Raw genomic sequence first — 12069 nt, 5'->3', positions numbered from 1 at the left:
TGTATGCTCTGACTGCAACGGAGAAGGTAGGCCAAGCTCTTCTATGTTACTAAATGCATTTAGTTGGATTCAACCTCCTGGTTAAATCTCAGGAGGAACTTACGCAGGACGGTTTTGCTCCCATCTAGTCAGTTGGTTCTCAATCTGATGTCAACATGGAGAAATCATTTTACTTGAAACAACAGCAAGATTTACAGTGTTTAATGTACTGAAAAGCAGCCTGGAAGCTTGAACAGTAGGGATTGGTGTTTTTAAAAACACTTAGATGTGAATATTACTTATTGCTATTACTCTTGTGTTAAAGTAAAAACCAAGATTTTGTTGTTTTAGGAACTTACTGTCTTTTTGCAGTCTCCTAATATCCAAGGACAGGTTTAGGTTAAAAATGGAAACCTAAAGTTGGATTTTAACGTCTTCAAATTAAGAAGATACGTTTTGCTGAATTGGTTGTGTTTGGGGGAACAAGTTCAGCACATGATCTGCACTTCATGTGATTTCTCTTTACATCTTCTGCAGTTTGCAAAGTAGTAACATCACCTTGTGGATTATTTTACTCTTCACAATACTCAGAAATTACAACGAGTTGTATTTTGTGACTAGTCAAAACATTTCATAAATGATGTTGTCTTGAACATCTTGTTTTCACAGTTCACATACCTAACCTACATATTTAGTAGTTTCAACTGCATCATAATGTTATGCTTTGTTTCACAGAAAGATGGTTTAAGCTGGCAAGTTTCAGGTCTGAAGCCAAGTGCATCTGCTTGTGACACTTAGAGCAGTATTGGAAATAAGTACTGAAATTGTACAGTGCATGTGGCCTAATATTTTGGTTACTAAGACAATAGCTTACTTGAAAAAGAAAGATGAAGTAGAACAGAAAATTTAAGCTGTTTTTGGATAGTCATCCTTCATTTTGCTGGAAAAAGTAATTGCCTTGCTAGTGGTGATGGACAATGTGAAAAACTATTCAGTTTCAGAGTATGAAAGTGAAATCCCTTATGTGTCAGAAAATGTTGGATCCTTTCTGTGGGAAAACCTATATGTTGCTCTTACATGAAACTCTGATTTGACCAGATCTCTTCCCCCCATTTTGAATGCAAGAGACTCTAGTTCTACTGCTGCATTTACATAGTACTTTGTTGTGGTGGCATACTGCAAAATGTGGCTGTCAATAAACAGAACCCAGTAATCCTTTTTTCACTGTTGTTAACAGAAGTGGAACTAAGCTTCCAAATTAATTGAAATAGTTTGAAATTTGTATTCTGACTTTTAAGGGAGGGGAGATGCTTCAGTTTGGTTTTAGCTTCATCCTTTCTGTTACAGCTGTCATCCTCCAGCATAACAAGGAATGGAAAAGTAGGCTTTTTTTTTTTAAGAATAGTAAGTTGAGTGGTAAGGATACAGGAGTCAAATTAAGATGTAAGGAACACTAGGAGCTATAGACAAAGTCTTGTTTTGCCTTTCTCTAAAGCACTCTTACTTTTCAAAATCCTTGATAAGACAGCTTGGAAGGTTATGTGTATCTTTGTATTCCCTCCCGCTCCGCTTTTTTTTTATTTTTTCTTCCCTCTCTTCCAGCTAGGGTAAATTAAGCCTGGCTTTCCTCTTGTGAGGAATTCATAAAGCAACAGCTGAATTACTAGTTGTGTTGCATGTATTCTTTAGCCTACTGTAAAACAGTTTGTCTTCAGAATCAGATGCAATTATGAGGAAATCTCTGAACTCAAAATTTGTCTTTCTTTAGGTGAAGTAATTAATGAAAAAGACCGCTGTAAAAAATGTGAAGGGAAGAAGGTGATCAAAGAGGTAAAAATACTTGAAGTCCATGTAGACAAAGGCATGAAACATGGGCAAAGAATTACATTTAGTGGAGAAGCAGATCAGGCTCCAGGTGTGGAACCAGGTGATATTGTCCTCTTACTCCAAGAAAAAGAGAATGAGGTAATGCTTTTGAGTTTATATTTTAAATGCCTTTTATCCTAGTCTTTAAGTGGTATAGATGGTTGTTCATTTTAAAGTAATTCATATAGTTGCAGCTCTGGGAGAGATGGTGAATAGCTTTTAATAGATTTATAGCAAGTAACATGGTTTTCATGGTGAGCCAGAAAAAACTTTGCAAGTCTGTAGCCAGAGGACATGCCAGATTCTGGTGCTTCCTATAGCTAATAAAAGGTAGCTTTCTCAGGTAAGCTCTGGCTGACTTTGATAACAGTGGATGCAGTGAAGAGCCATTCAGGATATTAACTTCAATCTGCTTTGCTTGTGACACGAACAAAATGCTAGGTGTTGCTTTTTTTTCCAATGTCTTGTGACATGGCAGGGAACTCCTATTAAAATCCGCAGATGGTGCTTTCTATCTCTGCTGCTGTGGTTGTGGAAATATAACACAGAATGCTGATGTTACTGAGTCACTTAAAAAAAATCCCCACAATTATTTTATACTAGTTTGTTAAAGCTTATGCTTACTGTATTCTGGAGTCTATACATTGCACTTTTGAATTAAATATTGCAATATTTATCTTTTTCTGTGTTAAAACTCTCTTAGGGCAGAGTTCAGGTGACTGCTGCTTTTTTTTTTGAATGTTTTTGTTTAGAAAGGCTAGGTATTACTATGTTGAAATAAGAAATAGTTTGTGTGGTATACTCTGGAAAAATGTTGAATGAAATGGTTGTGGGGGAAGTTCTGTTGCGGATAAAGAATAGCATTGGGTACAAATTTAAATTCCAGTCACATATTAAGGATATAATGTTGGTTATCTGAAATTAGGTACTTTGCAAGCTTTTCAAAGCTGTGTCAGGGACTGCTAATTTGTCAATCAGTTTTGCATAGCTCTTTACACATTCTTCTCTTCTTCCTTCTGTAATACTGGTTGAAACGTGGCATCGCAGTTGATTCTGACTATGATAAGGGAGAAACAGTCTGTAAGCATACAGAACAGTCAGATGTGCATGATGGCATCAAATACCAGATGGTGGATGCCACTTCTGTCTTAGTCCTCTAATGAAGTACATCTAGTTTTACAGTATTAACAATTCTGGAAAATAGTGTACCCTGTGTCCTAGTGAGTAAAACTAGACTGACTTTTAGTGTTCTTAAAATTTCCCTTGAGGCGGGAGTCATGGTTCTGCCAGTGGATAAAGCTTACATTTACTCTGATTAAGAATCCTGAGTGATATGGCTTAAAGATCACTTAAGACAGCTGTGGACTAATTGATCAAAGCCCTGCTGTAGATAATGTTGGCTGAAGTAGATATGCATGATGACTAGTTAAATGTTGCGAAACAAAGATGTGGGGTTTTGTACCCTGGTGCAGGGAAAGTAGTGTCAAACTGTTATAAGTTTTGTTTATAGGTTGCTTGCGTAGAAGATCTTGGGACTAAGAGAGCACTGCTGCTATACAGCCCTTCTTGTTTAGTTCGAACCGTCCAGCGTAGTATATAGTGTGGTTTGCCTTATCTTAGATGATGCTTTCATCAGGCACAAACTTTCCAAGCATGTTAAGCTATTTGAATTAACAGAATCAAGTTAACTTTGTACAAAGGCTGTTGCTCTGACATTGAATTTTAAGAATAAATAATAATAAATTCTAAATAATGAGTCTTGTGGGGATATGATTATAGGACTAGAAAAGATATCTCCTGTTTTTTGTTTTTTAGGTGTTCCAGCGCGATGGGAATGACTTGCATATGACACACAAGATTGGACTTGTCGAAGCACTGTGTGGATTTCAGTTCACATTTAAGCACCTTGATGGACGTCAAATTGTGGTTAAATATCCTCCTGGAAAAGTAATTGAACCAGGTAAGCTTGACCTGATAAGGACTTCTTTGACTATGCTTTTGTGATTCTTGAACACTTAGTCCCATTCTTGTTGTCCTGTTAACTGAACCTAGGCTAGAGAAATGAAGAGAATTGTATAGAGGAAGATCTGTTCTGAAATAGCACTCTCCAGCTTACTTCTCTTTGAATTACAGGTTGTGTTCGCGTAGTCAGAGGTGAAGGAATGCCACAGTATCGCAATCCTTTTGAGAAGGGGGATCTTTACATTAAATTTGACGTTCAGTTTCCTGAAAATAACTGGATTAGCCCAGAAAAGCTTTCAGTAAGTAGTTTTTCAAGCATAAATGTGGTGGTCCTTATTTGACAGTGTATGCGAAGTGTGTGTGTTGTTCCTCACGTGCTTGCTTTCAGTGCTTAAATTTAGATGCAAGTACAATTGTTCTTGTAACGCTGTTTGTGGGCAACATGTAACTTGAAAGTACCCATTGGAATATGAATTCATGGAACCTATATTTAAGAGCTGTGCAGATGTTGGGCAGACGAGGGCAGGAGGAAGAATCTTCCTGCTGCTGTGTGATAAGTTTTCAGAGTGCAACTGTATTTACTGATTGCGCTTTTGGTTGATGATATGTAGAGCTGTTGGTTTTCTTTAAGCGGCGTCTTCCAGTTGGTACAAATATTTTGGATACTTTCAAATGAGTATGCACTTCATGGTTTACATCAGCTTAGACTTCTAAACTAATCCTGCTCTGAGAGGGAGTCTTGAAGTTGTGGGAAACTGGTCACTTTATTTAGCAGTTGTAGATGCAGTACTGAATACCCTTCTTTTTTTGGGGCAGGAACTTGAAGATCTTCTGCCAGCTAGACCAGAATTTCCCAATGTAATTGGTGATGCAGAAGAGGTAGATCTTCAGGAATTTGATACCACTCGTGGTTCAGGTGGTGGCCAGAGACGTGAAGCTTATAATGATAGTTCTGATGAAGAAAGCAGCCATCATGGACCTGGGGTACAGTGTGCCCATCAGTAAACGTTTGTCTAAAAAGTTGCACAAGGATTTTTCTTTCAATTTTGCCTGACTTGTTTTCAACAATCCAGCTGGATTGTATAAGTAATCCAGATGAACCAATGGACATCTATTGCTGTATGTGTAACTTTTAAATTGGTCTATAGTATCTACAGAGTGTAATTTAAACTAACCACAAGCTTACATCTTCATTTTGACTGTGTAGCAGAATAAAGCACTTGAAAGGAAGACGAGACTCCTTTTCACATGGGTTTTAAGTTTGTCCTCGTATTTGTGCTTGATTTTTACCAGTTTTGTGTAGATTTTAAGTTTCATATTTTAAATTCAAATTCTACATTGTAAAGTTTGTGTACAATTTGTCCTGAGGCTTGGTATTTGGCTGCACCTGCATAAGCTGCTACAAGTAGAATAAAGAATTTCATAGCCTGTATCTATCATCTAGATGCATGGTAAATGGGCTTTGCACATAATGGGTTTAGAGCTGACTGGGAACAATGGAAGACTAAATTAGAAGTGGTTGTAAGTTTTTTCTACCATCTTGTGAACGGTTTCTGAAATTAAATAAAAGCAGTTGGTGTATAATATATTTCTTCTGCCTTGTAACTCTTACTTTTACAGTGGCTTTAACTATTCTGTGTACAAAGAGACTATGTAGATGGTAGACATTTTATAAACACAGGGAGGCTGAAGCTGCTTTAAGACTAGGTTGCAGTTAGGTAACAATTGTGTGCCACATATAAAAGTCTCTTCTTGAAATGAGATATGACTAAATAGGCATGAGGAAGGCTGCAGCCATGTCCCCTTTGTATGAAGAAAACACAAAGATATCCGAGTACAATCAGAAGATAACAAAACCTTTCAAATGAACATGATTAAATCCCCAAATAATGGCGTCTTTCTCTTAGCCTTCGAATCTAATTCAAAGCCTGATTCAGCCTGACTTCCTAGAGAAATGTTTCCAGTTCTAAAAAATCTCTGTAGAAATGAACATTACGCCCGGCAACTTTTGGTTGCATTAATACAGTTTGTAAAGAGATTATTAGTATTGTACTTGACAAAAATTTTTGACCTGGGAACATATTAAATGTAGATGGCTTTGTTACTTTTCCAGTAGTCTGCACTTTCTGTTTTAGCTATTAAGACATTAAGTTCTTCAGCTTCAGTTCTGTTCCTTTTTATATGCTTTTAATTGGTAAAAATACCACAACAAAGCAAAAATGTGACCTTAAATAATTATCAGGTACAGTTAGTTATCTAAGCATTTTGTTACAGTGTTAAGGAACTGTGTGTGAACTTTAGAGAAGCAGCTTACCAACCATAGTGAGGTTTCTTTCCCTGTTGAAGCAAGGAACTTGAAAGATGCCTCTACTTTTCTTTACAAATCTGAAGTGTGACTTGTTTAGTTACTGCTCAGATAGTTGTTGACACTTTACCAATAGGTTGGAGGGACAAACTCCAAGGGTTTCCATGTGCTTGGGTAGGCATTGGCATTTGAGTGTTGCTGAACATCCTTGTTACAGACTCTAAAGCTGACGCAAGAATAAATACTGTTTGACCTGTATTTCAGTATTGACTTCTTATGCTGTGGCATTCTCGTCTAGTGAATCTTTATTTTCATTTATTAAAACTTTGGGTTGCTTTTCATGAAGCCATAGTTTCATACTGATCCTTTCTTCTGATTCATTTCTCCAAGAAGTCAGTCATATTAACCTGTAATGCTTAAACAATTAAAATGCCTGTCTTCTGCTTTTAAGTAGTAGCTTTAGGATTTACCTCCTTCGGAAACAGTATGTACTCTAAATGTTTTATCTCCTTGCTTTCAAACTACTTTTTTCAGGGGCAGAGAGGAAGGGATTCATGGTAACTTTCTGGATAGCATGCTGAAGTGAAGGTGTGGAGGGAAGCTGATCAGTGCATGAGGGAGTTAGTCTAGTTCTGTTTCAGTCCCAAGATTGCATTAATTTAGGCTCCTGACAGCAGCATCTCTCAATGAGTGGCAACTTCTTCAGCATTGCCCCTATGTGCATCTCCTGCTCTACTAAGAGGGTACAAAGTTGTAGTGTAGAAAAACTTCACATAAATTCACAATCTATGCTGTCTTGGTTTTAGTATTTAAGTTGCAAGTAATATGCTCCTACAGTTACTAATACTTCAGTAGTTTACTGATGAAGATTAATGCTCAACATAGCTATTAATGCTTTAACTGGGCCAATGTGATTGTCCTATGAATAATCAAATAAACATTAGTTGAGTGTTCTCAGTAGTAAACAGCTGCAACTTAAACACTTATGTTAGAGGTGTTAAATCATTCATGTTGAAATGGCCATTTGCCTGCAATAATCAAAAGCTGATACCACATTGATGTGATGTTCTTATCCATTTAAGGGAAAATGGATGTTAATTCAGGTTAAACTATTGAGTTACAAAACTAACTATTCATGAATTTTCTGTAAGCTCCATGTGTAATCTGAATGAGAGGTTTATTCCTGTATTTTCTGGTTACCAAGTGAGAGCATAGTTTTAAACAAGGTTTGATAGTGTTTTGACTTCATGTTCTTCACCAGTTTTGTCTCCCATGCCTTGGAAAGCTTTTTTTTTTCCCCTCCATATTTGAAACTTGTGACCTTTATTTCCTTAAGTGAAACAAAGGTGGAAGCAGAACAGAAGAAAAAGTAATCTAGATTTCATTCTTAAACTAATGTTTTAGTTTAAAGACTGTAGGAGTCTTTCATACCATCCTTTACCACAGTGAAAACACTTTAATTGAAATCACCACTGATAGAGTAACAGCCAAGTGCATCCTCAAGTTCTGAAAATTGTGACTGCTGGACTGGCATCTTTACCTGGAAAGATGTTAAAAGCCTTTCCTACGAGTTACTCAAAAGTACATAAGTACTAGAAAAATTGGGTTGACACTACGAATTACAGTAAGTCTGGGTTATTACCTGTCATCTTGCACATTACATCACAGCACAAGACTAGAAATAAGTTTTATTCCTGTGTCAGATTCATATATGTCACCACAGAACTAAAGTTACATGCCTTAAAATGCTATGCAAGAATTTAGAAACTTGCACTTCAGCTTAATTCCAGAGTTAGATTCTGAGAAGACTAAACATGAGTAGTAAACCAACAGTACATTCTGCTTGTGGCACGTGTGGAAGAATGACACTAAAGAGCTCTATACATATGAATAGTTATGTAAAAAAAGAGTCCTATTTAGAATATCAGAGTTAAAACTTATTTCCTACATACAACCTATTACTGTTCATTTTACTGTGAACTGAGGTTAGATGTTAACTAAGCCTTTTATAAAGAGGTTGGAAAAGTAGAATTATTTTCTTCTGCTTTTGTATCCTTCACAGAGATAACAGGAATTTAATAATACACATCACACTGTAAGCTTTTATATAAAAACATTTACTGGGCAGTTATACAGCTTTATTAAGACATTATAGACATTCTCTAAACACTTCAGAGGCAGCAAGCAAGAGCTGTCATGAACATTCTCCAGTCGCAAGACAGTTCCATTAACTCGGTTTAGCTGTTGCCTTTCCACATAGTACAGTCAGCTCACTCTAAGGGGGGAAAAAATCATTTTAGTTCAAGCTACCCAACAGAACTTGGAAGAATAAAGAGAAAAGTCACTATTGCTAAAGCAAGCAGTGAGCAAGCATTCCCCCGTTCTCTACCTACAGAGGCAGGTCCACGTTATAAAATCCAACTGCTTCCAGATCTTTAGCTTAACTCATATGGCTGCATTCAAGACTAAATACCTGCAAGACTGTAAACTGATTAATATTTCTTATGTCTAGATAGATTTCTAGTGCTGCACATTACTTCATCCAAAAGCCCAGGTACCCTCATCTTTAGAAGAGTCAGGCACTATGCGCTACAAAGTTCTGTTCAACTTCATTCTGCTTCAAAACAACTTACTTCCCTGAACCAAAGGTAAGGCAGTCACTATTCAATTGCAGCAGAGAATTAACAGAAGTATAGTTCTTACTCAGCAAGGGACATAATAGACAGATTAATAACAAGAATCAAAACTTAGCTTTGTAAGCCTTTGTGAATATGAGATAGAGAATGGGAGTTTGCTCACATGGTAGGAGAGACACCAGAGCAATCTAGAAGGAAGAGTTTAGGCTTCTGTTGTCCCCCGGGCAATTACCAAACTGCACATGCTTATTTAAGTGCATTTACTTTTACACATTATCTGTGTGCAGCAGTTCTCCCCTCCCTGTTCCTCCCTCCAATTTACGCCAACCAATTTAGGCTTAACCTCAGAAGGGTTAAAGCACTTAGATTTCCCATTCATGGCAGTATCTCACATGAAAACCTGAGACTAGGTATCTGAATATTTATATGTAAGCCTGCTAGTTTAAGCTTACCACTAAGTTATGAATATGCTGTACTGTATCTTGATTTAGTAGTTGCACATCAATATTATGGAGGTCACCACCAGCCGTACAGAGTGTCTAAACATGAAGAGAAACAGTTTTAAGATAAAAACTACTCTGAAAGTTTTCACTTGCGCAGCCAGCTTTTCTGAAAATCATGTGCTTCCCTGCTACACTGCAAAACTTTAGTAACCATTTTTCCTTTTGTTTAGCAGCAGCTCATTTAGGAATAGCAAGAGCTATCACTATCAGACTATTCACAGTTTATCAACTACTGTATGATGAAAAGGTTTGGTTTTTTTTTAAATATGACGTCATGCTCAGCGTATAAAGCTGGGGGAAGAAAGAGGAAGGGGGGGATGTTCGGAGTGATGGCGCTTGTCTTCCCAAGTAACCGTTACGAGTGAGGGAGCCCTGCTTTCCTGAGATGGCTGAACACCTGCCTGCCGATAGGAAATAAGTGAATGAATTCCTTGTTTTGCTTTAAAAAAAAAAAAGTTTGATACCTGTCCATCAGCCAGGGGAATGTTTACAAACGGAACAGTTTTATCTTGGGGTACTGATTTACTTCTTAGTAACATGCCTTGAACTCTTCCACCGGTAGCTACAGTTCTTGAGACAGTCTGTTGTAGTCCAGCACTAGAATACAATAAAAATGTTACTCTGAGGTTAACTTCATATGCTCTGCTGGAAATTTTCAAGCATGAAGCTAAATGCAAGTAGTAGCAAGCACACCTAATGGAAAGGCAGTCATGTTTAAATTTTTCCAGTTCTGCCGGAAGACTACAGGAAATCCAACCACCAGCAGCATTTACTAGTAACACTAGGTAACATTTTATGACCCTGAAACAACACTGCTGTAACATTCTAAGCCTGTGTTACAGGGCAGTGAGCAAGCTGATATTTGGACCACTCAGTAACAAGAATATCTGCTCTTCAGTATCAACAGTGAATGCTTATAGTTTTGGAAAGAGAAAACTTCATGCCTCAGGGCTTAAGATAAGATGTGTGCTGTATCTGTCTACTACAGAGGGAGATATCAAGAAATACCAAAGCTGCTAGCTCTCAGAGATACAGGGCATGCCTTATGCCATACAAAATTCCTGTTTCTTTCATGATACAATCGTTCTTATTCCACTTCAAAAAATGTAAGATTTGGGTATCTTCTGCATGGAAACAAGCCTCTGAAATTTATAGCAAGCCAAGGTGAAACTAAGCCACTTGATGGTTTCATGACCCACTTAAGTTACTAAGTTTTTCACCCCCTCACTTCAGCTGCTGACTTCTGCCAGAACTGTGCTAGTCTTGGCCGGGATAGAGTTAATTTTCTTCACAGTAGGGGGGCTCTGTTTTGGATTTGTGCTGGAAACAGTGTTGATAATAGAGGGATGTTTTCGTTACTGCTGAGCAGTGCTTACACAGAGTCAAGGCCTTTTCTGCCTCTCACCCCACCCCACCAGCGAGCAGGCTGGGGGTGCACAAGGAGCTGGGAGGGGACACAGCTGGGACAGCCGACCCCAACTGACCAAAGGGATATCCCACACCATATGATGTCATGCTCAGCATATAAAGCTGGGGGAAGAAAGAGGAAGGGGGGGATGTTCGGAGTGATGGCGCTTGTCTTCCCAAGTCACCGTTACGTGTGATGGAGCCCTGCTTTCCTGAGATGGCTGAACACCTGCCTGCCGATAGGAAATAAGTGAATGGATTCCTTGTTTTGCTTTGCTTGCATGTGCGGCTTTTGCTTTACCTATTGAACTGTCTTGATCTCAACCCACGAGTTTTCTCACTTTTACCCTTCCGATTCTCTCCCCCATCCCAACCCGGGGGGCGGGGGGGAGTGAGCGAACGGCTGTGTGGGGCTTAGTTGCTGGCTGGGGTTAAACCATGACACAAAACAAACTCTGTAGCGTATGGAGAATGATAATAACTGAAAAAGGGCCTTATCTGTTCAATATGCAAAGAACTGATTGTCAATTTATTTGGTTGGGGTTCTTTGGGGGTTTGGATTTTTTTTTTTTTTTTAAAACACAGCAGCATTGGTGACATTTTCATCAAGCTTGGGCTCTGAGAATTAGTTTAAGCTGTAAACCATACCTTTAAACAACAGTGGGTGGGAGTAGAATTTATACCCTAAATCTGTTGTGGTTTGTTTTTTTTTTTTTTAAACTTAGTTATGACATCAAACCCTGTACCTCCACGAGAACATAAGTTAACACCCACAGTCAAAGCAGGAGGTGTGACTGGTTTGCGTCCCCGCTACCAAATTTAGCGGCAGATCACAAAGATCTATTAAATCTAGATTGATGATGATTCATTGATATCCAGATTGATACTAATGTAGATATATAGTGTCTTGGTATTTAACAAAATTATTTATTAAGAACAAGCAGAAAACTCCTTACCTTTTAGATACCTTTGGCATGGCTTTGAAATTTGTGGCACTGCAATCAGAAGCAAGAGACTTAACGGCCTCAGTCACACTTGCAGAAGAGTGAACAGACCTAAAAAAAAAAAAAAAGGCAAAAGAAAAAAGTGGTTGTTGGTTTGGGGTTTGGTTGGGGTTTTTTTTAAATTTTATTTTTTATTTCCTTATCTACTGTAGAGTTTTAGCTAGGGTGAGGATAGACAGTGAATTAGAGAAGGTTGAAGTGCTTCATGACAGAGATCTAGTGTATAAACATGTGAAGAAGTCCTCCTGAGGTAGATGTGATATAATGGGACCTAACACCATAGGGGAATGAAAGGATAATTTATGTTAGTAGATAAGAGAGGGCGGCAATACCTGAGCTGGGTATAATTAAGGGAGCATCCACAGCTTTCTATCTGAGTGTGCAAAAAGTTTCTTGGGAAGTTTCTT

General features: G+C 38.1%; 2 protein-coding genes across 2 annotated transcripts in view; one reads left to right on the top strand and one right to left on the bottom strand.

Annotated features, from left to right (window-relative positions):
- Positions 1 to 6368, top strand: part of DNAJA2 (DnaJ (Hsp40) homolog, subfamily A, member 2) — a 30863-nt gene extending 24495 nt beyond the window's left edge. The window contains exons 6-10 of the mRNA XM_009320338.1: positions 1 to 26; positions 1748 to 1944; positions 3661 to 3805; positions 3979 to 4106; positions 4624 to 6368. The exon at positions 1 to 26 is cut by the window's left edge and continues 126 nt beyond it. Coding sequence (XP_009318613.1) covers positions 1 to 26; positions 1748 to 1944; positions 3661 to 3805; positions 3979 to 4106; positions 4624 to 4812 — 685 coding nt within the window. The 3' untranslated portion in view covers positions 4813 to 6368. The remainder of the gene's footprint in view (positions 27 to 1747; positions 1945 to 3660; positions 3806 to 3978; positions 4107 to 4623) is intronic.
- Positions 6369 to 8207: 1839 nt separating this feature from the next.
- LOC103913753 (borealin-2-like) overlaps positions 8208 to 12069 on the bottom strand; it is an 8194-nt gene continuing 4332 nt past the window's right edge. Inside the window, exons 6-9 of the mRNA XM_009320296.1 lie at positions 11615 to 11713; positions 9716 to 9848; positions 9201 to 9287; positions 8208 to 8387 (exon numbers count right to left, since the gene is read on the bottom strand). Of these exons, the coding sequence (XP_009318571.1) occupies positions 8340 to 8387; positions 9201 to 9287; positions 9716 to 9848; positions 11615 to 11713 (367 nt within the window). The 3' untranslated portion in view covers positions 8208 to 8339. The remainder of the gene's footprint in view (positions 8388 to 9200; positions 9288 to 9715; positions 9849 to 11614; positions 11714 to 12069) is intronic.

Source organism: Pygoscelis adeliae, unplaced genomic scaffold, assembly GCF_000699105.1.
Source record: "Pygoscelis adeliae isolate BGI_AS28 unplaced genomic scaffold, ASM69910v1 Scaffold62, whole genome shotgun sequence".
Lineage (NCBI taxonomy): Eukaryota > Metazoa > Chordata > Aves > Sphenisciformes > Spheniscidae > Pygoscelis > Pygoscelis adeliae.
Note: the sequence above shows the minus strand (reverse complement) of the source record. Positions and strands in the feature narration are given on the sequence as shown.